The sequence below is a fragment of the Nanorana parkeri genome, unplaced genomic scaffold (assembly GCF_000935625.1).
Source record: "Nanorana parkeri isolate BGI_ZX_2015 unplaced genomic scaffold, ASM93562v1 scaffold8, whole genome shotgun sequence".
NCBI classification, from domain to species: Eukaryota; Metazoa; Chordata; class Amphibia; order Anura; family Dicroglossidae; genus Nanorana; species Nanorana parkeri.
This window is the reverse complement of record NW_017306276.1, coordinates 947,612-974,657: the sequence shown is the minus strand read 5'-3', so window position 1 is coordinate 974,657 and position 27,046 is coordinate 947,612. Positions and strand designations below refer to the sequence as shown.

At 42.9% G+C, this 27,046-nt stretch overlaps 1 protein-coding gene across 1 annotated transcript in view; it reads right to left on the bottom strand.

The window, feature by feature from the left end:
* LOC108785019 (coiled-coil domain-containing protein 169-like) overlaps positions 1 to 24,814 on the bottom strand; it is a 39,403-nt gene extending 14,589 nt beyond the window's left edge. Inside the window, exons 1-6 of the mRNA XM_018553992.1 lie at positions 24,733 to 24,814; positions 18,978 to 19,060; positions 15,648 to 15,758; positions 14,642 to 14,682; positions 12,417 to 12,515; positions 8,290 to 8,343 (exon numbers count right to left, since the gene is read on the bottom strand). Coding sequence (XP_018409494.1) covers positions 8,290 to 8,343; positions 12,417 to 12,515; positions 14,642 to 14,682; positions 15,648 to 15,758; positions 18,978 to 19,060; positions 24,733 to 24,809 — 465 coding nt within the window. The 5' untranslated portion in view covers positions 24,810 to 24,814. The remainder of the gene's footprint in view (positions 1 to 8,289; positions 8,344 to 12,416; positions 12,516 to 14,641; positions 14,683 to 15,647; positions 15,759 to 18,977; positions 19,061 to 24,732) is intronic.
* Between the last annotated feature and the right edge of the window lie 2,232 nt (positions 24,815 to 27,046).

The window sequence follows — 27,046 nt, the reverse complement described above, 5'->3', positions numbered from 1 at the left end:
CCCCCCCCCCCCCACCTTACAGATAGCTAAAAAGATAATTAGTGTCAGTGGTTACTTGGAGGCAGATATTGCTGGTTGCTTAAGGAACCCCTTTCAACAACTGAAGGAACCCTAGTTGAAAAAAGGCTGACCTAGCAACATTTGGATGAACCCAGGTTGAGAAAGGCTGACCTAAATATATCTGGAGGAACCCTGGTTGTAAAAGACTGACCTAGCAACATCTGGAGGAACCCTGGTTGGGAAAGACTGACTTAGCAACATCTGGAGGAACCCTGGTTGGAAAAGACTGACCTAGCAACATCTGGAGGAACCCTGGTTGGGAAAGACTGACTTAGTAACATCTGGAGGAACCCTGGTTGCGATAGGATGACCTTGAGGAACATGTTCTCAGCTTGTTTAATCTTCCTGGAGGTTTAATTACCACTTTAGCCCCAGTATAATTTCCCTCCAGAACATTTGTTTAGTTTTAGAGATCTATCTACTTCCCACATCATAATTTTCCACTGTTGCAGCCTATCCTCATGTATTCATTTTTTTTTTCAGGGCAGGATGAGCTTTCTTGTGGAAGCAGATTTGGATACATATATTTATTTAACAGGTTTTCATTGCTAAGAAAAAAATGTAGTAGTTTTTCCCACCACAGCTTTTATGTAAGTAGCCAAAACCCAGGTACCAAAATACCATGCAACTGCAATAGTGCAATAAAGCTCAATGTGAAAGTCTGAATTCCACCTCAAGACAGTTTTTCCTTTTCCATTTTCACACAGGGGAAACAAGTGAGTGTGACATTAAAGCCTTACTTCCCCTCTTTATTTTAGGTAGTGTGGAAATTGGTTAAAACCTATATTTAGTTTTTATTCCAATGTCCTCTACCTTAGAATTTTTGTATTTGGCTGCCAGAGCCACAGAAAATGCCATTTATGTAAGAGATAGCCCCACCAGCATTTTAAATGCAGCCACCAGGCAGAAGCATCTGTTGTTGTAGAGAGTTCTACAGTGGGATCTGATCAATCCTGCTCTTGAGCTTAGCACTGCACCCAACTGTCAATACAAATGGGATCAAAGTGCTACCACTAAAACCCGGAGCCTTTTTAAGATTGCACTTGGAGATAGCACTGCAGTTTCAGCACTGTTTTACACAACTGGGAGGAACGTGTATAAAGCTCACATTAAATGTAGATTAATTCATTTACAGGTAACTGGTTGGCTTTGCTGATTACCAAGTTACTCTTTAAATGTATACCACACTTCCCAACTAACAGATGAAATCAATCTGACACTGCCTCTACATTTCGAATCACTAATCTCTTGTAGATGACTTCTAATTAGCAATTCTGTCCATTTTAACGAGTCTTTGCCATCTGGTACAGCACTGACTCCTCAACTGTTCATTTTACAATTTTAACTACAGAAAATGGTACAGTTTCTAATTATCATGTGTGGACAACCTTACATATTACATAACTCCTGAACTACATTCTATAATGAGTGTGAGGCCTCAGCTACACTGCATGAAAGGAATCCTGACAAAATATTAATGTTTCTTCAAAGTATTTTTATTAATGGTTCTTCAAGGTAATGTTTCGCCACAGCCTAGCACAATAAACCAGGATATGACAAGGGAATATTAAGAATAACAATGTTGCACTCACTGGGATATTAAGTGTGGAAAAATTGTAACATGTAACCACAACTGTCAGGCTGCAGAGGAGAGTTCTGTCCTTGTTGTGAACCACTTTGTTGTATGAAGCTGATTGAATTTGTGAAAACGGCAATGTGTGTATCTACAAAAGGAGCACAAGGCAACTGACCAGTGCACTAGTTGTGTAGTACTGCAACACAAGTCAGATAAAAAGGCTAAAATTGCACTCACATGGGGCTGTAGGAGAGAAAGCCCATCTTATGTCTTATGTGCGGATGAAGCCACGATGGCAGGTTCATCTGATTTCCTAGGTGGTGAAGGAACAGCAGCTGGGTCCATTGTTTTCCTAATATTCCCTTGTCATATCCTCGTGTATTGCGCTGTGGTGCTCTTGTGTTTTTCTTGTTTTCCAGTTCTTCTGCAGGTCACCTCCACCTGCCTACCTGCTGGGTCTTAGGCCACAGTCCGTAAAATTCCCCAGCCTCAACCTGCCAGCCAGCCTGCAACCAAACAAGTAGCCCTGTCAACAGTATGCGTTAAAATCAGAGGTTTTAGTTGCACAAACTTTTGGCCAAAAATATGTAGAAGCCACACTACCCAGGAGACCATTCCAATCTCCGCCCAAGTCACGCCAGAGCACCGTGAGCTACTTCACTTGGATATTATATCCTCACCCTTGTCCCCTGTCATACTGGGAATGCCATGGCTCCAGGTCCATAATCCATTAATTGATTGGAGCACTGGGACGATTTCCTTCCAATCTCCCTATTGCCTGCAGAACTGCTCGTGACCTGTTATTGCTCAAAACCTGGCCCTCTGTCAACCCATCTGGGACCTTGAATTGAGACAAGGGATCCCCTCTGTTTTTCACGAATTCCTTGACGTTTTTGACAAACGGAATGCGGATACTTTACATCCGCAGCGGGCATATGATTGCCCCATCGATTTATTACCTGGAGCTGCCATTCCTTTTGGGTTCATCTACCCACTATCTGAACCAGAACTGGCAACACTCAAAGGGTATATTGAGGACAATTTAAGCAAGGGCTTTATCCGCCCGTCCATTTCACCGGCTGGGGCCGGTATTTTCTTTGTGGAAAAAAAGGACCACACTCTCCGGCCCTGCGTGGACTACCGTGAGCTTAATCTCATCACTATGAAGAACCGCTAGTTGGATCTACGGCTACAGCTTTTCGTACCCGGTTTGGGCATTACGAATACCTCGTAATGCCCTTTGGCCTGTGTAATGCCCCAGCTACTTTCCAGCACCTGGTGAACGATGTCTTCCGAGAATTCATCAACCTCTTTGTCATCGTTTATCTTGATGATATCCTCATCTTCTCGGCCTCCCTAACTCTGCACCGGACGCATGTGAAGCAGGTGCTTTGCCAACTTCGGCGGCATGGCCTATACGCTAAAGCCGAAAAATGTGAGTTTGAGCAGTCATCCATTCAATTTCTCGGACTGGTCATCTCAGCTACCGGCATTTCCATGGACCTGCAGAAAGTGTCCGCTATCCTGGAATGGCCTTCCCCTACTGACAAGAAGGGTGTGCAGCGTTTTGTGGGCTTCGCCAATTTTTATAGACGATTCATTTGGGATTTCTCCAAGATCATCACTCCAATTACGCAACTTACTAAAAAGATGACACACTTCCAGTGGCCTGCAGACACGCAAACTGCCTTCGACCAGCTGAAGCTCCGCTTCACATCCGCCCCCATCCTGAAACACCCAGATCCCGCACTACCATATGTGTTGGAGGTGGATGCTTCCGAGGTGGCAGTAGGGGCAGTGTTATCCCAACGCCAGGGCCTGAAAACACTTCTGCACCCCATGGCATTCTTTTCAAGGAAACTGAGAACCGCAGAGAGGAACTATGATGTCGGCGATCGAGAACTCCAGGCCATTAAGTTGGCACTAGAGGAATGGCGATAGCTCCTAGAAGGGGCAACCCATCCAGTTCTGATCTACACTGATCATAAGAACCTAGAATATCTAAGATCTGCCAGACGTTTACGACCTTGGCAGGCCCGATGGGCACTCTTCTTCTCCCGGTTTCGCTTCCACATAACCTATCGCCCTGGACCACGCAACGGAAAACCTGACGCCCTGTCCAACATGTACTCGATGCCCGATGCCCTTACGCAGCCTGACACTATTCTACAGTGCAAACGATTGCCAAGGCCCAGAAAGACGCCAAGAGGGCTTTCGACCAGACTCGCAGGGGTGACCTGGAATTACAAATCGGAGACTTGGTGTGGCTTTCCACCCGTAATCTCAAATTAGCTTGCCCCTCCAAAAAACTGGGTCCCAGATTCATTGGGCCTTTTCCGGTGGAACGCAAGATCAATCCGGCTGCCTACCGACTAACCTTACCAGAAGCCTACATAATCCACCCTGTCTTTCATGTTTCCTTGTTGAAACCTACTGTTCCGGATAATTTCCCTGATCGCATCCCAGACACTTCTGGACCCATTTTGGTGAATGGCGAAGAGGAGTATAAGGTAGAGGCCGTCTTGGACTGCCAGAGACGCGGGGGCATAGGACAGTTCCTCGGCAAATGGAAAGGGTACGGGCCTGAAGAAAATTCCTGGGAGCCTGTTGCCAATATCCATGCTCCCAGACTCATCCGGACCTTCTTACAAAACCATCCTGAGAAGCAGCACCAATGGGGCACCCAGAGACCGCCCCTTGTGGGGGGGCAATGTCGGGTCTCAGGCCGCAGTCCATAACGGGCCGGGGGGACACGCCCCTGTGCGTCCTGACGCCGCCCAGTGATGTCACTAGGGATATATAAGGAGACTCCGCACTCTCAGTCATTGCTGAGTGCTCTTCAGCCTGTGTCCTGTCAGTATTGCTCTGTTCCTGCTATTTCCTTACTGTGTTGACCCTGGCTTGTACCTGACCATTCTCTGGATCCTGTTTATGTTCTTAGATGATCTCTCTGGCTTCTGACCATGGCTTGTCTCTGTCCACTCTCTGGATTCTGTAAAAACAATGAAGCGCCACTAACTATCAGTCCTCACTGGGAAATCTTCTCAGGCATACTGCAGGATGCTGCCCCAAAGAAGCCGGGAAAGCTGGGAATCTGGAAAGTAAACACAAAGGGAGCGCCTTTCCTAGTGCAGATCAATTTATTTCAATAAGCACGAAGTGAAAAAGAGATAAAATGGTACTCACAAACATGAGTGTTACACAGGCATGGAATGGGAGCTGACATGCAGTAAGACATCCACTAAGACATCCACTAGACAATTCCTGTGTGTGCTGCCCTTTACTATGCATGAGCAATGTTCACCATTCATCACCCTGGTTCTTCTTCACACAGAAGTCCACTATCACATTAGAGTCCCCCTCCACATCAGAGTTGCTCCTTCACCTCAGAAGCCTCCGTCTCCCATCAGGAGCTCATGCATAGTAAAGGGCAGCACACACAGGAATTGTCTAGTGGATGTCTTAGTGGATGTCTTACTGCATGTCAGCTCCCATTCCATGCCTGTGTAACACTCATGTTTGTGAGTACCATTTTATCTCTTTTTCACTTCGTGCTTATTGAAATAAATTGATCTGCACTAGGAAAGGCGCTCCCTTTGTGTTTACTTTCCAGACTCTCTGGATTCTGCTTGGCTACTATTATTATTACCTCTCTGGCTTCTGACCCGGCTTGCTCCTGACCATTCTTGGTATTCTCCAGTGTAGCACCACGCTCAGCTGGCACCCAGGATTCCATACCGGCACCCGTGCTGCTCTTGCCTGTGACCCCCTGTTGCACCTCAGGGGTCCACAGACGGAACCGCAAGGGAGGTCCTCCTTATCACTTCGGGCCCGCACCACGGTACGTAACACTACCAAAGAGCAGCACGCTATGCCCCCCTTTGGAACATACAACTCCCCCAATTACCCATTCATCAGAGTGCGCTCAATACAGACTTCTTTTTTCCTTTCATAGTTTCTGCTTACCTTGAAGATTTGGGTGTTCCTTACTTATACCCAACGGTTCTCCCCACAAGAATGCAACATCTTCTGCTGCATTCTTCGTAATATAAAATGAAAAATCCAAGCAGGTATGCAGACCTGGTAACTCGCGTGGAAACGTCTTGAGTGATTGTGGTTTAACAGCAAATATAAAAACTGAAACATCTGGAATATGGAAGAGTACTGGGGCCAAATAATCAATAAAAAAAGACCTCGGTGAACTGTACATAGAGAGGTACTGTACTGTGCATGCTTGTTCCTGCAAAACATTTTATTTTGCCCTAATAATAAGCTCCGAGATTTTTATGTGCAGTGTTTTTTTTTTGGACTAGGAGCTTATTATTAGGGCAAAATAAAATGTTTTGCAGGAACGAGCATGCACAGTACACTACTTCTCCATGTACAGTTCACCAAGGTTTTTATTTGTTGCTGTTAGAGATTTTTATGCACAGTGGGTTTTTTTTGTGGTCTAACAGCAACAAATTAAAATATTAAGCAAAAAGTATTACAAAAAAAACAAAACAAAGTCCACAAACAATACGGTAGTTTTTTGATAGAAAGTGTCCCCCAATCCTGATCAAATAACGCTAATTTTTGTCCTTTCACCTTCATATACATCCATTAAAATTCCCAGCAGATCTCCTTATACCGAATCTTCACATATGTTACATCACTCAGGAAAAAAACAAAGGCATCGCATAGCATAAAACCTTTATAAAACTTTATTAAAAACATTTATAAGAACTTGCATAAGTTCCCGTTCACATTGAACGGATTACCGTGCGGATTTCGGCTCGAAAACCGCGCATATTGCCGCGCGATGTTGCGAGATCTCGCTCGTCCAATGATTTTCAATGGAGCTGTTCAATTATGCAGCTCAATGTCGCCTGTAGCTTGTCGCTCGTGTTTGACCCTTTTTTGCGTGGATGTAGCACGATTTTGCTTATATTTTCATGCAGCCCAATACGAAAGGTCGTGCTGCTACGATCGCGCGGAAATCCGCACCAGTTGCATGTCGCTTTAGTGTGAATGGGGTGTCAAAACATGTCACCACATCATCCAGTTATTTCAAAGCCGATCTTCTGCTCTGCGCCAGCTGACAATACCATTAATCAGTCCCTCCAATTTCTCCTACGGATAAGGTAGCCAAAAAAAGGACCTTGCACTTCCTGGAGCATGGCTAGATCTTTTTAATGTAAGTTCTTATAACTGTTGTTTAATAAAGTTTTATAAAGGTTTTATGCAATGGGATGCCTTTGTTTTTGAACGTGATGACTCAGGGACCTTAGACTACTGCAGAAGTGGGGAAGAGAGGCTCCAGGAACTGGTATAATGATCGGAGCTCTAAGGTTGGCGCAAAGGATCGGGTGAGTATAACTTTTTTTTTTAACCCTAGGCAAAAAAAAGCAGTTAACTCTTGCAGTGTGGGGGTAGTCCCAGTGCAAGGGTTAATACATTTTTTTTAACTGGAGTTTTGCTTTAAGCCCCTGTCTGGGATTTACTGTTATGCAGAGCTCCATTAGAGACATTGTTTCCTCAATTTCTGTCCCGGGAACAACTTCAAAAGATAGGTGAAGGTTGTCTAGGAGTCCTGGAATGGTATGGAAAATGTTTATAAGATAAGTTGCCTTTTCTGCAGATCCAAATCTAGTTTCAAATGCTCTATAACCTCCCTCACTAGGGGATGCTGTCTGAAGACCTGCTCAGTATGCAGCCCGTCTGCCAAGCGCATGTCATTCACAGCATAGCAGGATATAAACACAGAACAGGAGATGTCTTGGATTAGCCTGCTGCTGCATACATCCGTGAAAGGAATTTAATATGTAGTCAATAATATAAACAATAAAATGCAGTAATCTGAAGTAGTAACTAACACAAAACTTTAGTGAGACTTGCGCCAAACCTGCACCCGTTCCATCTGCGAGTCCAGTGACACCCCGGCACATTGACCTCTTTAGATACAGCGATTAGGAACCAACCAGCATGGTTCCCAATCATGTAATCACTATATAAAATATGATTGTCTACCAAGCTGAGGCTGGCCAACTAAACTCTAAGTGGGTCTCGTGCAGAAAGAGATGCTTTGAGAGAAGCAACATGGCCAACTCTGGCTATTGAGGTAAAAGGCAAAAAAAATAAAAAAGTTTAAAAATGATTACTATAATCTCTTAAAGTGAAATATGCATTTTCACTTTAAAAGTACAAAACAATTGCTGTTGATCTGTCAGAAGCCTAGGGAGCTTGTGTTGTCCTGTATTGAGCTGTCAACATAGTGTCTCTGAAGCACAGAAAAGGGAAGATGTTCTGTAGTCCTAACACACTTTCTATTTTAGAGTGACAATACTGCTTCTCTGTAGAAGCAGTGAGTGAGAATGGTCACCCTAGGACAGGAAGTGATATGGGCAGGATCACCAGGTTAAAATAAAGGAAAACAATCTGCAAAAAAAGGAAAACAAATGCAGGCTCCATATCTTATGACTGGAAAGCTGCAATATATTAAATTTTTGTTCTAGGATTTAGAACACTTTAACCTGCACATACTGGCGATGCTAAATTTGGCCTTGGCGTCTAGACATGGATAACCCCTGGTCACAAAAAGGTTAAAAAACAGCAATCCTTTTCAATATGTTTCATGACATAGATATTATATATTTTAAGCAAAACATCCAAACCTGGGAAATTTCTGAAATATACATTCTTCTTTCATCATTAACCTTGTAGTATGCCTGCAATGAAAACAGAAAATAAATGAATGTTGTCCTCCAGTTAATCATGAAAACATTTGAGTTGACACGGCCTGTCTGCTGAGTGCCCCAATTCTTCATCCGAAGATAATTCTCGTTTAGCACACCTAAGCCCCCCCAGCTCACTAAATCCCTACGGTTGCCAGTACCTTTTTTTCTGCATGGTCATGTGACAATGGAGGCATGATTTTTATTATTAGGTATATTGCCCAGAAAATGTGACCAGAGATTGGAGCCCTACATAGAGCCATTGTTTTTAAAAAAGAACTTCAAAAACAGAATCGGGTTATACTGGCTAATAAAAGGCTTCAGATGAAACATATTACTTTAAAATTGAAAAGACTGTTGCCCTAGGGCCCATTTACACCAGTGTGCCACGGTAACACGCATGCTATATGTGTGCCTTATCAAGCATTGGTGACATCTGTTAAATTTCAGATCTCCTATCACATTCTATCCTGATGACAATGGTCCACAGGACAATTGGAGAGGACAATTCTCCAAAGTGGGGAGACAAAGACAAAAATAGGATACACTAAAGCTGGCCATACACCAGTAGAATTAATTTCGAAAAATTTGTTTTCAGAACGTTTGGACGATTTTCCAATAGTTACAAAAAGTGATGGAAAATTTACAATTTATTTTGTCACGAGAAGAAAAAAACAAAAATTGAAGCAGCAGGATGGAATTTTTTTTTCTGAATGGAGTTTCTGAAAGGATAACGTAAACTTTGAGAAACTCCATTCATTCCAAAATCAAATGTTAAAACTAAACAAGATTTTGAACGACATTCTACAAGTCTCTGATGCAATTAATAAATGTTCTGATGAGATTTGTTATATGAACGCTTGTACGAAAAATCTACCAGTGTATGGCCAGCTTAACTCTAGAAAGTTGTTTGCAAATCTCTTTATTTGCAATGTGCAATTCTTTCATCCTAATTTGAAACCAAGTTGGCATTTTTAGACAGACTACCCATTGTTCCATATATCTATATTGCAGTTTTGGGGCATTTCAGGAGAATACAAAAATCTTTCGACGTTTAAGTTGTTTGTTAACACAACTGCTGCATTATATTATTGATGAGCTCAGCCTAGGCTCCTGGTCTATTGCTCACAACATCCACTTTCATTATATATCTACTTACTATAGGAGCATCAATTAACACTCTATAGAGCTGCTCACACCTTCCTTTAATTCTAGTCTGACAGATAAGGGTAATGTACTCAATGTGAAGGAGCAAGCTCTTCACTAGACTGGATGTCAGCTTCAATCCATCTCTCTTAATATATTATTTATTCAATGCTGCAACTCTATGGTCACACATTAACATTCAAAATGACCTGTCAGCCGAGATAAAACCCAAAGTACACATTAATTACAATGTATTGCTCCTTTTCCTAACTTAAAGCAGACCTTTACCCTTTTCACTAAAAATCACATCAGCATGCAGCTCTGCATGCCGATTTAAAATTATCTTACACTCATTAGTTAAACAAACTTGTTTTTCATTTACTTGCAAATAGAGTTCATCTACTTGCTGGTCCAGTTCCGGCACAAATTATGTAATGTGCCAAAGTGTTGCATTCTGGGAAGGTTACATCAGCAGAGCATTGCTGGGAAATCTCATCTGTGATCTCAGGGAAAGGCGTTTTCCTCCCCTGAGATGATCTGTTTGTAGATTGTCATTACTAAACTTTTCTAAAGGTGTGTTTGTTGTTATTTTAAAGATATGGGTAAAGTTACTCTTTAAAGGGTATCTCTGCTTACAGTTACAGAAAACTGGGGAGAGGCGATCGGAGAAGGTCAGTCATAATTGGTGCCTTTTAGTGTCTGTCGGCCTGTCTAATGTAACCCTTGATATGTGTATGCTTTTTGCCTATGCCCTGTACTGTTATACTAAAGAACCCCTTTTTTTTCCCAACAAGCCATAATGCTATTAACATATATGTATCTTCAGCCACTAAAATATACAGTTAGAAACATTTTGATGTAACATTTCTTTTCCCTCAATTGAAGGACATGAAGTATGTAGATCCTGACCATTGGGACGTCACAAGTCAGTATCCACAGAAAAACGTAAAGACACTAAAATGTCAAAGACAAAACATCACCCTGCTTCTTGTAAGGCATTAGAAGCAAAAACATAAATCCTATAAAATGTTGTAAATGTATGAATTGAAGATTAGATAGCCCCTTTACAAACCTGACAGGCCAAAGCCTGGTTGAAGGCCCAGAACGCACTCATTGCTCTCATGGAATGACCCATGATAGGAACACGAGGCTCCAGGCTCTTAAGAGCATAGGCCTGGGTGATCATCAGTAGGATCCAGTTAGAGAGCCTAGCCAGAGAGGTGGCCTGCCACTTCTGAGAAATATCTGTCATCATAAAAAGAATCTGTCTAATGAAAAGATGCCGTAGCATCCAGATACAACCTGGTCACCATACAGCATCCCAGCAAAAGAAAAACAAAATTCCGGTAAAGGTAAAAATTAGGGATGCACCGGAATTTCGGCTGCCGAAACACATCGGCCGAAAATGGCACTTTTGGCAAAATGGTTTCTCTCCTCCCCGCTGGGTGCTGCTCTGTGTCCCAGCAGGGAGGAGAGAAACTGTTGCAGGAGGCAAAGCGGTGCGGGAGAGGAGAGTGCTGTGAGTGGCCGGAGTCTCTCCTCCCACACCGCTCAGCCTCATGTGACAGCTCAGGAGAGCGGCGGGGTGGGAAGAGAAAGCTGTTATTGCAGTCACAGGAGGCTGAGCTCTCCTTCTGCACCGTCCAGCCTCCTGTGACGATCAGGAGAGCAGCAGTGTGGGGGCGGAGACTGCTGTCACAGGAGGCTGGGTCAGCAGTACAGGGGGAGGCGTCAGCTGTCACAGGAGGCTGGGTTGGCAGTACAGGGGGAGGAGTCAGCTGTCACAGGAGACCGAGCTCTCCTCCCCGCACCGCTTGCTCAGCTTCCTGTGACAGCGAGTCAGAATGGAGAGCGTGTACAAGCAGTCAATGATCAGTGATTGCTGAGTGTTTGTAAATAATTGTGGACACGGTAAACACACTAACTCCTCAAGTTATGAAGGAACAGAAACACTCATAGAGGATTCCTGTTCATTGATAACAGGGGCTGCAGAAAGAGATTGAGTACTCTGTGTCCTCGATCTCTTTTTCTATTTTAAAAGGGAAATATCAGGGGTCTGTTTAGACCCCCAGTATTTCCCAAAAGCCCCCCAAAAAAATAAATATTTAGTAAAAATTTCTTCTTCATTTTGGTTTTGAAATGTTCTTTTCAGGGCACCTCTAGTGAAAATTACTAAGAAAAAAAAATCACACAAGAGATTCTTAAGTCCTAACTCTTTGACCCTAGGCAACCAGTAATGGCCGATTCAAAATAAAAAGGGTTCTTTTTATGCAGAGCATGTTCATGCATTGTAGTGCGTGTTAATGTGTGTGTCACTGCACTGGAAAAGTGTGCTTCCAGCCTAAGATTTATATAAATGAGCACTAGCAGGTTTGAGGGCACCCTGGAGGAAATCTGCAGCCATACACAGCTTCTCTAGCTGCTTGTGTTTCATTTACTTACCAATTTAGGCTCCATAACTAACAACAGTTTACGTTTAGGCCCCGTTCATACTGAGCGATTTTTGCAGCGATATCACTCATATTTCCGCGCGATATCGCTCTATGTAGCTTCTCCAATACATTTCAATAGAGCTGTTCACATCTCGTCGCTCAATATCGCTCAATATCGCTTGTAGCTCGTCGCTGGTAGCTTGTCGCTCCTACATGACCCTTTTTTAGAGCGATTTTGAGCGATATTGCTCCTGATTGCATACAGCCCAATAGGAAAAAGTCGCGCGACACGTCGCTCAATATCGCTCGTCGCGCAATATCGCTCAAAGTCGCACGATTTTCATGTTGCTCAGTGTGAATGGGGCCTTAGATGCTATACAAGAGGGGACTGTAGAATACACGTTTCTCAAACCCTCTCTTGCCCATTCAACATTGTATCTGCTTGTACACCATTTTCAGTAGTGAACTGTACACATCTGTCTGAAATACCTTTGCTTCTTGTTCTATTCGAAGTTCAAAATCTTTTAATTGATTTTCTATCAAAGTCTTCTCATCCTCCAGACGCTTTAGGTATTGGTTTAATGCCCCCTATAAATACACCAAGAAAAGACATGAACTGATCTCCAGGCAGAAACAGTATAAAATAAATGAATGAACACAGAGCTGTATGCATTTGTGTTTCATTATATTATTATTTTTTTACATGCAAGCAGTGAGACTGTCCAAATTTGACTCTGTACCAGCTTCTGGTAATGGCCTATACAGCAGAGCTTAGACCTTAGAGAAGAATTGTGCACATTTTGCATTAAGAAGTGCTTCCTGAACTTCTGAATAACCAGCTCTGTGGGAAGATGCCCCCTAGTGTTTATTTAAAAGATGCGTTCTACACTAAAGCTTCAGCAAGTCAACTTGAGCACTGAACCTTGCTTCAAAAGGCTGTTGATTGATGGAGTGAATGATTTTAACATAACTGAAAGCTGCAGCTGTGAAGAGATAAGACAAATGAAGCATTACTCCTCCTTGTTCAGTCATGCATCTTTCAGTAGGGTGTCTGAGCTCCGTCTACATCAGCTTGTCCTCTGGCTGTTTTGCAAAGCATTGAAATAGGACATGTACTGGGCAAGATGGCCAACTGTACGTGCATACAGTGGGACCACAAGTCATGAGGTTCATTTTTATTTGACAAAAACTTTTACACTGTGTATAGACGTGAGGACGCCGAGGAACATTTCAATGCTGCAGTGGAGGAAGGGACAGGTTAGAGGGAGCTCTGTGACAGCTGGCCAGCTTGGAGCTTCGGGTGAGTATAAACTCTGTTCTTTTTGAACCTAGACAAAAATGCACTTAACCCTTGCAATGCGGGGGTAGCTCCACTGCAAGAGTTAATAAAAGTTATTTAATCCTCTGAAACAGCAGACGGTGGGTCCTGGCTGTGCTGGATTCAGCCTGATATAAGCTGTTCAAAAAAGACCATCTACACAAGTGCTTGTGGGAAGATGGCAGTAGACCATAGAAAGAAAAGATATTGCACCTTCATACAGGGAACCCGTCATGAAAGAAATGTGTATTGACTGGCCATAACGCCGATTCAAAGACTTCAATATTTTATGAGTTTCCAACCTTAAAGTAGCATGCTGCAAGTGAGATCAGACTAGAGCTAAAACTGTGCTGAATATCTATTCCAGGTCAGTGCCGCAGAAAGCAGTGATGTCAGAGGATCAGCATGACAGCCAGACAAATAAGATTTTGATAATGAAGTCAACTACAATAGCACACGCCTTTCTCCTGTGATTGGTTTCTACTGGCACGTACATGGTAGTTCCCTAGCATTTGCCTTGCAGCACTGGGGGTCTCCAGTTCAAATCCTGGTCAGGACGCGTTATACAGGGACCTTAGATTGTAAGCTCCTTGAGAGCAGGGACTAATGTGAATGTTCAGAATGTAAATACTCTATGCTATATAAATACCTTTAATAAATAAATAAGTACGCTGAATGCTTGAAGCCACACTCTGGGAAACATTCTAATTCACACACCACACTGGGTGTGTAAATTATTAAAAAGTTGGCTGTTCTTTGTGGAGCACGCCATCTCCTGCACACAATTCCCAGCCAATTAGCATAATCATAATCAAGGCACTGAGGAGAGGGAGAGATAACACTAGCAGTAAAAGGCCCTGTTTGCATCCCCCCCCCTCCCCCCACTACTTGCCCATTCACAAAATGTCTTGTATTTTTTCAAAGAATGCAAGGCATTGTGTGATTGGAGGAGGAAAGATGATGTCACACTCCCGCCCAATCCCAGAATGCCTTGTATTCTTTGAAAAAATACAAGACATTTTGTGAATGGGCAATAGCGAGGAGAGGCAGGTGATGTGGCTGGAGTGATGTACAGCTCAAGTCACATCTTTCCCTCTCCTCAGTTCCTGGATACTGGGCCTTGTGTGCAGGAGCCAGCATACTGCAAGGTAAGATTTTTATACTCTGCACATAACACACACCCAGTGAGGTGTGTTAATTATTATTTTTTCTGGAGTGTGGCTTGTAAGCTGAACTCCAGGCAAACAATTACATTCATACTTTCATACACAGATGAAACACAAGGGAGCAATTTCACCTTTTAAAGGATTAGTATTTATCTATTCAGCAATGAGATTTACACAGTGCTGCCACACAGCATAGCCCTGTCTGCATACAGTTCAGCTTCAATACCTACCTCAGGCATTTGGTCATACGAGCGAATGGATGAGAGTCGATCTAAAACAGGAAGAACACACATTCTTATAGATGTTCTTGTGAGAATATCCACATTAACGAATATACAGGTGAAACTCGAATAATTAGAATATCGTGCAAAAGTAATGGCAGTAATTTCTGCAAAAGGGGCCCCAACCAAGTACCGAGTACATATGCATGCTTGTACTTTTCAGGGGTCCGATATTGTTCTATGTACAATCCTTGTTTTATTGATTGCATGTAATATTCTCATTTTTTGAGGTTGTGGATTTGGGGTTCTTGGGGTTTTCATGAGCTGTAAGCCATAATCATCACAATGATGACAAATCACGGCTTGAACTATCTTCCTTTGCATGTAATGAGTCTCTCATATATTAGTTTCACCTTTTAAGTTGCATTAGTGGAATAAATGAACTTTGCACGATATTCTAATTATTCGAGTTTCACCTGTATACAATATATGATGAAATAGAATAAAGGGTCTCTTCATTGTTAGCCCTTACACTATTAACAACACATTCTCGTTTATCTATCAATTGATTCATAGAAACTTAATGAGAAACCTAACAAGAAGTGGAATCATTGACCTCCAGTAACTACTACTAACATATTCCATTTCATTTTCTTAAACCATACTAGTATAACCCAACGTTTCTTAATATCACCAAGCCGTGTCTCTCAAAAGACGAGAGAGAATGCTTTCTAACAGATGTATAAAAAAAAAAAAAGAATTGATGGAGCTATTATCTACTCGGTTCAAAACAAATAAAAAGTTTTGGCTTTACCTACGTTTTAAGAATTGTTCATGCTTACAAACCCTTTAATAGGATATTATAAGCTTTACACAGCAGATCTGTGCACAACGGGGTGAAAGTAATTTCAGACGATAACCACCATTTGGATTTCATAAAAATGTCGCCCTTCTGCAATTGTTTCTGATAGCAGTCTCATTACTACAACCACCCATTACCGTTCCGGGAACAGACCTGTTGGATTGCCTCGTAGATGTTCTGATTTTTCTTGAAGTATATGAATTTGCCGTTCTAGCTGTCTGTTCAGTTCAATTTGTGTCTCATACCTTATCTTCCATTCATTGCCTGGGACAGAAAAAAAAACAACATTTCAGCCATAATATGTTGTACTGTGTCCATCATAGAGAGAAATAGGAATATAAAAAGTATAGGCACTCGTCTTCAGCTATGGTTTCTTACAGATAACTGAAAATTCATGTTTATATACACATACAAATACAGCGAAAATCAAAGGACACACATGAATTAAACCGACAAGAAAGAAGGAGATGGAAAGATCTAATAAAATCAGCGCTATGTGATATAAGGGGGATATCGCATATCAATAAACAAAAAAGACGGCACATTTATAAAGCAAAGAGGTGTGCTCAGCGGAACGCCGAGACCAGCAGAGCACCATTAACAAGATCAGTCAAAACAGCTACAAAAAAGCTGGAAGCAAAGTGCGGGTATGTGACCTATCAAAGTCACGTGACTGGCGAGTTCTCCAATCAACGTGCTCTCTTTTCTGTGTTAAGCCTGTGACACACTGCCCGCGAAGCAGCGCGGAGCAGGGTGTCACGTCATTTTCACTCCAGCATGTCAACTTGCAAAAGCTCGCATAACTGAGCGTGCCAGGATGACAAATTTTATCTTCAGCCAATCGGTTTGCGTTTATAAACCCCTGCGTCAGGATGCAAAGTCTGTTCGGTTGTCACGCGCGAGCCAAGTGGCTGAAGATGCAGTCTTTTGATCTGGCCGCGCTCAGCTCATACAGTCCGTACCTGAAAGTTTTACTTTGCTCCACACGGATTCACATGCAGTGCGCCACAGGCTTTAAGCAGAGAGAACTTCATAGGTAACTGCAGGCTCCATAATAACGGCCTGCATTTTATGAATGGGCTGTAAAATGCAGACAGTATTATGGAGTAACAGTGCGGTAAATACCGGAGAGCACCTAGTGATATTTGCTCTCTGTTATAAATGTCCCCTATAATGAAACATAGCAGTACAATATGGTGTTAAACATAGAGAATGGAAAGGGTGCTGCTAAAAAGCACACTGGTAAGAATGATGGGTGAACGGGGACCAAAGCCCTTGTCAGCCTACTAAGACAATGGCCATGCTAAAATTATGTTTTGTAGCTACTTTTTACTCAATTAAATGCATGTTTCTAGCAATACATTGAGTAGGGGTGAGTCCACTACGCAAGCTCCAGTGTCAATCTTATACTTTTAATAAAAATTTGATTTTCTGAGAAAATACATATACAGAATGTGAGGTAACAGCAAAAATGAACACAGTTTGGTAATAAATGATACAGTTCAATAAAACCAACACAGTCAAAACAAACCCTACATTCTGATTAGTTTAGGTAGGTCCATGCACATCACCAAATAGTGAGCTGCTGATTCTTTGCCACTCATCACCTTGTCAAATCATTTGCTGCTTTTGCAAAGTTCTAGATTTTAAAATTCTTTGAATATTACTCTCCGGCCCTTTAATGGAGCTCAAGTCAGTTCTCAACACTTCTTCTTAAGCACTTAAATATTTAGTAGAGTGAAGACCTGTCTAGTCATTGCTGTGTCCTCCTGGGGATTGTGAAAGGCCTTTCCATTAGTCCATATATAACCATATGTTGTGAATCAGAAAAGTGCATTTTGCCAAGCATCAAACATATTATAAAACTTTTAAAACTTGGCGTCGTCGCTGCCTGTAATGAGTGATAGAAATAATGGTATGGATACATAAAGAAAATATGAAAAGAAAAATTACAGTGCAGGACTAAATTGCCAACTTCAAATTATAGCCTGAAGCATGTCATGTTTCAATTCACTTTAAATCAGTCACATTTTACACTCTATATAAAATAGTTTATGAATAATGTCAGGGCCATTTAGTTCAACAGCAAAATGGGGGTTCGTTCTATGTCTAGCAGAAAAGGGGTGAGCCAGCTGACTTATTTATAATGGACAAGGAGGAGCATACAGGGCCTGATGCAGGACTGAGAGATGAAAACCCTCCAACTACTGGTCCAAGGTCTGTTTTATCCATATAGATTTAAATAGGAGGGTAAGAGAGGGGTATTCTGGGCTGGCTAATTTTCAGTTTAAACACCACTTTAAAGAGCATTTCCACCACTTTAAAGAGCATTTCCAGTCATTAATGACTAAACTTCTTTCCAGGAGACAAAGCAACTATGTCAAAATCTGCTCCATTTACATCATTCCGAGTTTTCTATAATCCACTGCGGCCAGGTTTCCCAGAGCTCCTCACATGTGTAGAAGAAGGGTCTGCTTCCTAAGGTCTGGAATATGTAACTACCTCTCTATACTGCTTGATGTATCATAAAATGAGACTAAAGATCCTTAAAGTGGACCTTTACCTTTCACTAAAAATCACATCAGCATGCAGCTCTGCATGCCGATTTAAAATCATCTTACATTTATTAGTTAAACAAATTTGTTTTTCATTTACTTACAAATAGAGTTCATCTACTTGCTGGTCCACTTTTGGCGCAAATTATTATTATACAGGATTTATATAGCGCCAACAGTTTGTGCAGTGCTTTACAATATAAGGAAGGTATTACAGTTACAATAAAATTCAAGACAAGATGGTAAGGAGGGCCCTGCCCCTGAGGGCTTACAATCTAAAGGGAGGGGGAAGTGATACATGAGGAGGCAGCTGTGTGGGGAGGAATTCTTTGAAAAAGTGATAGTTCGGTGGTTAGGTTGAGGTGGAATAGGTTTCCTTGAAGAAATGAGTCAAATAGATCTACGCAATGAATTATTCTAAAATCCTTGCAAATCTCCGTATCAATTTAACAGCAGAATGAGATAAAATATAAATACATTATCAGAAGAGAAATTTCAACGATGGGAATTTATTGATTTAGATTTTTTTGAATTTTTGATTTTCTGATGTACTCCCGTGACCCAATGTCAGCATATAGCAGGCTAGTGACCACTATATGCTGAGAGTGCAAAGATCCACCCAGCTGCCTAATTGACAGCCGGCTCTGTAGAGCTGTGCCTGCCCCTTTCCCTCTCTGTCCATTCAATGAGCACTGGTGGTGACTGGTGCTGATCCGAAGTGGAAAATATGAATGTTGCTGTGTTTGCACTGGGGAGCTTTTGACTGTAGATTGGTATAATCGGGGCTGGAAGTATGGCAAAATCTCCCCAATGGGAACACAGACACCGATAAAGACCCTGCAGAGATTCCACTCTCGCTTACTATAACCAAGAATACAAAAAAAAACACCTCTCAACATCTGATTATAACACAAAGACATCTCCTAACCTTCATCATCCACACTGTTCAGTTTCCTTTCCAGATCGGCAATTGCATTTCTTCTTTCGTATATAGATGCTTGTAACATTTCCCTGAGGAAAACAAAGACAACCAATGTAACCAATGAAAATTATAGTAGTAGAGAGCATTACACGTCACATGGGAAATAACAGAATTTGGGAAGAATATCTCCGCATAGGGAAGTAAAACAGCAGTTAGTCAATCAAGGTGAACTCTGATTTAATGACACAAAGGCCACACTATTTAAAGAGACTTAAATTAAAAACTAAACACTTGGTGCAGAGATCATAAGATCATTGTGCCAGAATCCTATCCTCCTTCCTTCCTGCCTCCTTAACAATTTTATTGGCCATTGAGGAAGCCTAATAGTAATCTGTGGAGGTTGGCAGTAGAGCTGCAGCTAACGATTATTTTCAAAATCGATTAGTTGGCCGATTATTAAGTTCGATTAATCGGTTTAAAAAAAAAAAAAATTAAATAGCTCCAGTGATGGACTACTAGTCTGTATTGAGAGTGTAGTCCATCACAGGAGCAAGCTTGGAGCGGTGGAAGTAAAAAAGAAAACAAAAGTGTGGTGTGCAATATAGTGAAATGTAAAGTGTAAAATTATACAGCAATGAATGCAGAATGGCACCAGCTATAGAGGAATACAACAAATCCCAGGAATAATACATTATACAGTGGGGCAATGCCGAATACCACTCGCTATAGAGGACTACAAATCCCAGCAATAGTACATTATAGCTGGCGGGATTCTGCATTGCGCTATATAATGTACTATTGCTTGGTTTTGTAGTCCTCTATAGCGAGTGGTATTCGGCATTGCACCACTGTATAATGTATTATTCCTGGGATTTGTTGTACTCTTATAGCTGGTGGTATTCCGCATTGCACTGTATAATGTACTATTCCTTCATTTGTAGTCCTCTATACAGCGCAATGCAGAATACCACCAACTATATAGGAGTACAACAAATCCCAGGAATAATACATTATACAGTGGTGCAATGCCGAATACCACTCGCTATAGAGGACTACAAAACCAAGCAATAGTACATTATATAGCGCAATGCAGAATCCCACCAACTATAGAGGAGTACAACAAATCCCAGCAATACATTATAGAGCACCATGTGTGGGAAAGTGCAGGCTTACCTGAGCAGTCTTCTAGCAACTTGCTTCTGAGATCGGACCTGTCTATCAGCGGCTGTCTTCCCCCCACATCTGCTCCTCCTTACTTCTTCCCCCCGTGTCCCTGTGCCGATCATGGATGTGGGCGGGCAGTGAACGTGAGGCGGGGGAGGAGATGCGGCGTGTGGAGCGTGGATGCGGGTGGGTCTGGCAGCGGCGAACATGAGGTGGGGAGGAGGTGCGGCGCGCAGCGGGTGTGGAGCCGTGAACAGGGCCAACCAATCTGAAGCCGATTAATCGATGATTGAAAAAGTTAACAACTTTTTGAATAATCGATTATGTTGATTAGTTGTTGCAGCCCTAGTTGGCAGTAAGCAACAGGTTTCAGCATTACTCAGAGGTTTGACAGCTTATAAAGCAGAACTAAAAACCCCTTTCCCTTTGCCGATCTTCTGGTGGGTTCAGAAAAACATTGGGGGATGATGTCAGCGCTGGCAAGGAGGTGAATTTAGTTCCACTTTAAAACACTAGTGTTACAGCAAATGCTGTACATACTGGAACATTATGGCAAAAGCTAACCGCTACCCTCCGCGGCTTACTTCTGCTTTAAGGATATAACATTTCAATATAGAAATTTGTGTAAATTTTCCACCTGTCTGAAGTTCAGCTTTAAACCAATGGCTATAGATAGTTCTATTTGACTGCAAGTGTGAGAAGATTATGTTCCCTTCTCAGATTCATTGCCTATTTATAGCTCTCTGTGTTTGGCATCTTTTCCATCTTTTGGTTAGTAAAGTATATATTTTTCACATTCTATTTGTTAAGTACTTATTTCCTTGGAGGCCACTGAAGAACTTGAGTTCAACGTTTCCCTTACCATTAGACACCTGAAAGTGAAAAGAAAGAAGAAGCCATGTAACAGAATGACGACAGTATCATGTTCCATGTTGGGTGGGCTTCTGTCTCTGGTTGGGGGTAGCGGGCTATAGGATAACTGATGTCTTGTGGCACTAATACAAGTCAATTCTATGCTTGACATGCAGATAATATACAAACATTTAGCTGAAACTTGTATTAATATTGGCAAATCCATCTAATTATGGCAACTCATATAGGGGTCTAGGGATGCACCAATATCGTTTTTTCTGTATCAAGTACGAGCACTGATGTTTATCTTTCGATACTCGCCGATACCAAGTACCAATACAGGTACTTACGCTAGCATGGAGCCGGCATCCCGGGCAATCAGGAAGCCAGGTGACGAGTCATTATCCGCCGCCCGGCTTCCTGATAAGCCAAGAAGCTGGCTCCATGTTCCCTCGCAGCACTGCTGGTCAGAGGAAATCTCCCTCTGACCGGAAGTTCTGGTATCGGGGAAGGTATCAAAGCATTTGGGCGAGTACGAGTACTCACCCAAGTACTCAGTATCTCTACCGATACCAGTATTAGTGTATCCCTATAGGGGTCTATTTATAAAATGTTGGCAGAGTGAATGCCTCTGTGAACGAGATCTGCAGAGCATTATGGCCACTGGATGGAGCCGAGGAGCATAGGAAGTTGCTATGCTTTTTGGCTCCATCTACTGGCCATAATGCACTGTGAATCTTTATAGGCTGTACGTATACTTTAACTGGGAGAAAAAAAAAGAGAAGTGCTGAAATTATTTTAAAGGCTCATACAGACAGGCACTTACAGCCTGTCTTAGTTATATTTGCCTTTAAGTGTAGTTCCACTTGCAGTCAAATTTGAGAAACCCTCACTATGTGTCTGTTATGTGTTCTTGTTCACACAGCATACATATTTGAAAAATATGTATTCCGGTCCGTTTCTGGCCTCGCATTGCAGCCGGCTCAGTTTTTTGCCGTGCTGGAGGGGTCGTGGCGGGCATTGAAGTGAATGGCACCGTAGCCACGCCCTGCGGCCACAATGCGATCGCCCGCATGGGATCGCAGTGCACGTTGTGCCTGCAGTGCGTTTGGCTGCGGTGTGCGGTGCGATCGAAATAGTGCATGCAGCATTTTGATTGCACCGCAGCCGAATGCACTGCAGGCACAATGTGCCCTGCGATCCCTTCCCGGCCGATCAGAAAGCCGGGCAGCGTGCAATGACGTGCTTCCCGGCTTCTTGGTACAGGAAGTATTGGGCTAGGCATCGGAGCATTTGGGCAAGTAGATGCCCAAATACTCGGCATCGGCACCGATACCAATACTAGTATTGGTGCATCCCTAGTAGTAACTTTATTAAGGTTCTTCTGGTTTCTCTGTATCTTTCAGGTCCTGACCTCTCCTTCCTCTTTGTGACACAGAAACAGCTATTACCAGAAGATTCCACACTGCTTTGATCTAATAGGCAGCTGAAAAAAAAAATACCGGAAGCTGAAATAAAGAAGGAAATTATGCAACCAGGAAGACTGATTTCCTTTTATAACTGTTTCAACATCTTTGATTTTGTACTGGTGTAGATCTCCCCCTGCTCCCTTTGTTGCGGCTTTAAAGAAGGAACTCCGGAATGTTTTCAAATGAACCCATACAGGGGGGTTACCCCAGCTCTGCAAGGGTTAAAAGGGGAACATTACCCATATCTTTGGGTAATAACAAACACACCTTTAGAAATTTTTAGTAATGACAATCTACAAACAGATACTTCTAGATAATTGCCGGCTTTGTATTCTTTGCATACCTTGTTTCTCTTCTAATATAAATATTAGGTCCTCCAAAAACGTTTTCTCGTCTCACTCTGATTTAATTGAATACACAGAACAAAATGTATATAGGGCTTTCTGAGATGAGGAAAAAAAACCACAATGAAGTTGAGCCAGTTTAAGAAATTTTACAAAATTTTTATTAACATAGAAAACATAAAAATATCCTTAAACACCCATAACAACAGGTCACAATAGTTAGCAGAGGATTATCAGAATGTCCTGAGGAGCAAGACCGATTGGTTGCATCTAGATAAACAGAACCCATATGGTGTCAACCACTGGATGTTGAAAGGTGATTCCACCAATGTTCAATTATTCCACCTTTAACGCGTTTCACATCACCGCTTCATCAGGAAGGCGAGTGAAGTACTTTGTAGGTATTATACTACAATTCAAATACTTAGAAGAAGAATCCTCTATTAAAAACCCCAATAGGACATGCTGCCAGCCCAACAAGGAACCCTCAGACACAGAGGAAAGATGGATAACCGGAGAAGCACGCTTCCAATCTCTTGACAGGGTAGGAAACTATTGTTCCCAGAAAAAAAACGACCACTTCACCCGTATAGCTTCATTGGATACCACTGATACAGATGTAATTCCTTGTTTGCAGCGCACGTGGGATTCCGGCGTTTGGCTCACCCTCACCCCTCTTCTCTGGCTGTGGTATGTCCCTCATGTCTTCATATTTAATAGACGTGTATTAGACATGATGAAGTTATGAGTCCTTAGATGCCGTAGCCCCGGGACTGATCTAAAAGCCAGGCGGAAGTGAGAATCAGGTGAGTGTACCTTCTTTATTTTCGCCCCTTAGACAAAATAAGCAAATGAAAGCAAAATTAAAATGCCAACACAAAATTAACATGTGGAGCCCCCAGGAGGTGTTTACCATAATGTGCTATTATTCCCAGCCTATTAGCACACTATAGGAGACTTACCTTGTAAGCGATCCCCTCCAGCGATGTGATGTCAGCGCTCTTCTCTCTGTTGCCGACACTTCTATCTTCTACCTCTTTTCTTCGGGGGACTTCCTGTCTTCAGACTCTTTATTGGCCGGGATGCTGTAACTCTCGCACATGGCACAAACTTCACCTCGGCACAGGAGCTTGTGCACCCCCTGTTTTCTTTCTTCTTCTAGCACAAAGAAAAATCAAACGTCATGAAAGCCTCAAAGCAATGAAAGGTTTTCGTCTTCCTCTCACATCATTTTCAAATGTGCTTTCCCAAATCCCTGTGTGGCTGCTGCGGTTGGTCAGAATGATCCGCCATTACTGCCTTCAATATTTCCATCGCCTGCTCCCAGACTTCAGGGTTGTTTTATATCCTTTGAGGTGGCTTGTTACATGTTTGATGCACATTAATCTCTTTGTTGGTATTGTTCTTTCATTCTTTGCCTTATTCCACCTCGATTTCTTGTATATTGCTCTGATGTATACAGACTGTAACAAGAAATATTTGGCAGGTGTCCTCTGAGCTGTATCATGATTGGTTGTGAGGAGTTCCTGATATGATACCACTTCACACAGGTCATGCTGATCCTCAGACTCCAAACATGTTTATTATTTGCATACTAAGTAAGCATATGGATCAGTTCTGACTTCACTGGTTACTGGGGACCTAGAAAGTCAAAGATCAGAGACAGAAGTTTTACCGTCAGCTCTATAGCACTCCAGTGCTGACTGTGGAAATGCTAATTGCCTGGCTGTCATGGTGATCCTCTGACTAGGTCACTGACCCAGAACAATTTTGTAACTAGTCAAGTGAGAACTGACATAAGTAAGATAAAACACCTTGTGCTGCAGAGATCCTGTATATAAATATGAAGGAGACAGCTATAGACAAGTAGTGAAGCTTCAACTGGCACAGTCCAATAATACTGAACATAATAAAAGACGTGAATTATCTCACTTCATTTTCCTCTCCGCCTGCAGCTCCTCCACCAGCTGCTGATGATGATGATCAGGAGGTCTCCGGCTCTGCTCCATTCTCCACACACCGCTCGGCCTTCGAAAAGTTGATGAGGACGCGTCACCATGGCTACCAGAACTTTCACCACGTGACAGGTTTCTCCCGATACGCCTTACGCTATTACGTCAATTAGCGCGGTCGATTGGTTTGTGCGTAGGAACTGATAGGCGGCCTGAGTCTGGGGCGGGGCTGCGTGGCTGACATGACATGGAGTCTGTGCAGGTTTACACCGGGATGGTGACCGCTCTGGGTAAAAATAGTGACGTGTGTGTGTGGTGGCAGTCACCGATAGTCCTTCTCCTCCATGGACACTTTCCGAGGGGGTTCTTTAGAAGGAGCTACTAATGATCTCTGATGTTCTGTAATCTTTCGCATTGCTTTGTGCAATATTAGTTTGCATGCCAATGAGTATTACATGGTGGTAGGCTCATGGGCCTTCTAGGGGCTCATTAGAAGAAAAAAAAAAGGAGACGCACGGCAACCAATCAGATTCTCTATTTCATTTTCAAATCTTAACTAAGCAAACTGAAAGAGAAGCTGATTGGTTGCTCCAGATTCTGTCTGCTCCATTTTTGATAAATCCCACTCATAGTGTATAGTTTTGTACGCAGCAGTCAGTCTATTATGGATCCATTCAGATGGGTGTATGCACTGCGGACATCTGGACCTGTACGCATGTGCAGGTTCTGGTGTGTGTGACTGCATGTAATTGTGTGCAGCTGTGTAAGGAAGAACAGACCGCTGGGTGCAATTATACGCAGCACCCGGGTCTTTTTAAGAGATTGCACAAGATTTGCAGGACCCGCACTGCAAGTGGAAGGTACGTTTGGGGTGGAATTCAAATGAATAGCGCACAACGCACCCCTGGGACTGTAATCGCATGGTAAGTGCGTTGTTTGGAGGTGTGCCTAGGGGCCCATTTGTGCAGCTCCGCTTGGCACAGTAATATTGTGTTGCGCTCATATGTATATTTGTGATTTTCAGGTGGCAAGCTTCACTCCTGTCGTTGTGGGAGGAGCATAGATTGCAGTGCGGGGGTAGCTTTTCCTTCAACTAATCTTCAGGCCTAAGGGCCCAGTCGCACCATATCTAGTGAGTTCCGGCGCGGTCTGAGCCCGGAATGCACTGGATCGCATAGATCAAGCCGAGGCGGGAGGGGGCGTGGCAGTGCCATTCATGTCAATGGCACTGCAGACAGGCCCCCCCTCCCACCTGCAGTGTGATCGCCCGTACAGGAACGCGTAGTAAAGCAATGCCCTCTGTTCTCGTGCAGTCCACTATTTTTTCCGATCACACTGCATCAGAACGAAGGGCATTCTTGTACCCCGCGTTCTGGTGTGGGTGATCGCACTGCAGGCTGGGGTACCGTTGACATGAATGGCACCGCCACACCCCCTCCCGCCCCAGAACGCAGCTTGGCCTGAACTATGTGACTGGGCCCTAAAATGTGCATTTTAACGTGTGCAAAAAAGGGCCACATAAGCGGCTCTGGCAGCAAAAGGGTTAATGGTGAGTTATGTTGTGTGAGAGCTCGATGATCCCTAACTACCTAGAACCCGTGTGTGTGGGTTTTACTTTTCTCCTCTCCATCTACCTGCAGGGAAGATAACGAAGGAAGCTGCAGTTCTGGCTGAACATGGGCAACAAATGAGAAAATACAACACGACGCTGAGAAAGTTAAATACAAGCTTTGATCAGGTAAGACTTGTTCATTCTTAGGAAGAGCACATCTAGACTTCCTGTCTACATGCGCTCTCTCCAGGAAGTGCTGAACTTCATTTTTCAGGGTCAGGGTCTCCTGGTGGTGACAACAATGGAGCATGCCGGTGCAAAGTGTGCCGGAACAGCTGGTTGTGGTCTCCATTGGGAGAACTTGTGACTGGGTGAGAATGCAGGAACACAGCTGGGAGATAGGGACAGAGTGTGATAGTAGGAAGTTCCTGTGCGGAGACCTTCAATGGCGGGATCACCGCATGTTCTTTTATTGACGGCTGCAAAATTCAAAGTCATTTCAAAATGTATCTTGAATCTTTCTGATGGCTTGAAGGTTTTAAGAGATCGTATTGATTGGCTTTCTATATAACATATCTATCTTACCTCCAAAAGGATTTGTAACATTCTGCTGCTCATGTTGTGATTGAGGCCCCCCTACCAGATAGCACAGCCACTCTGCAGATTGAACCCAGCCTGTGATTGGACAAAGAAGCAGCGGCACATACATCGGATCATCATTTCCCCCCAACCCGCTCCCCCC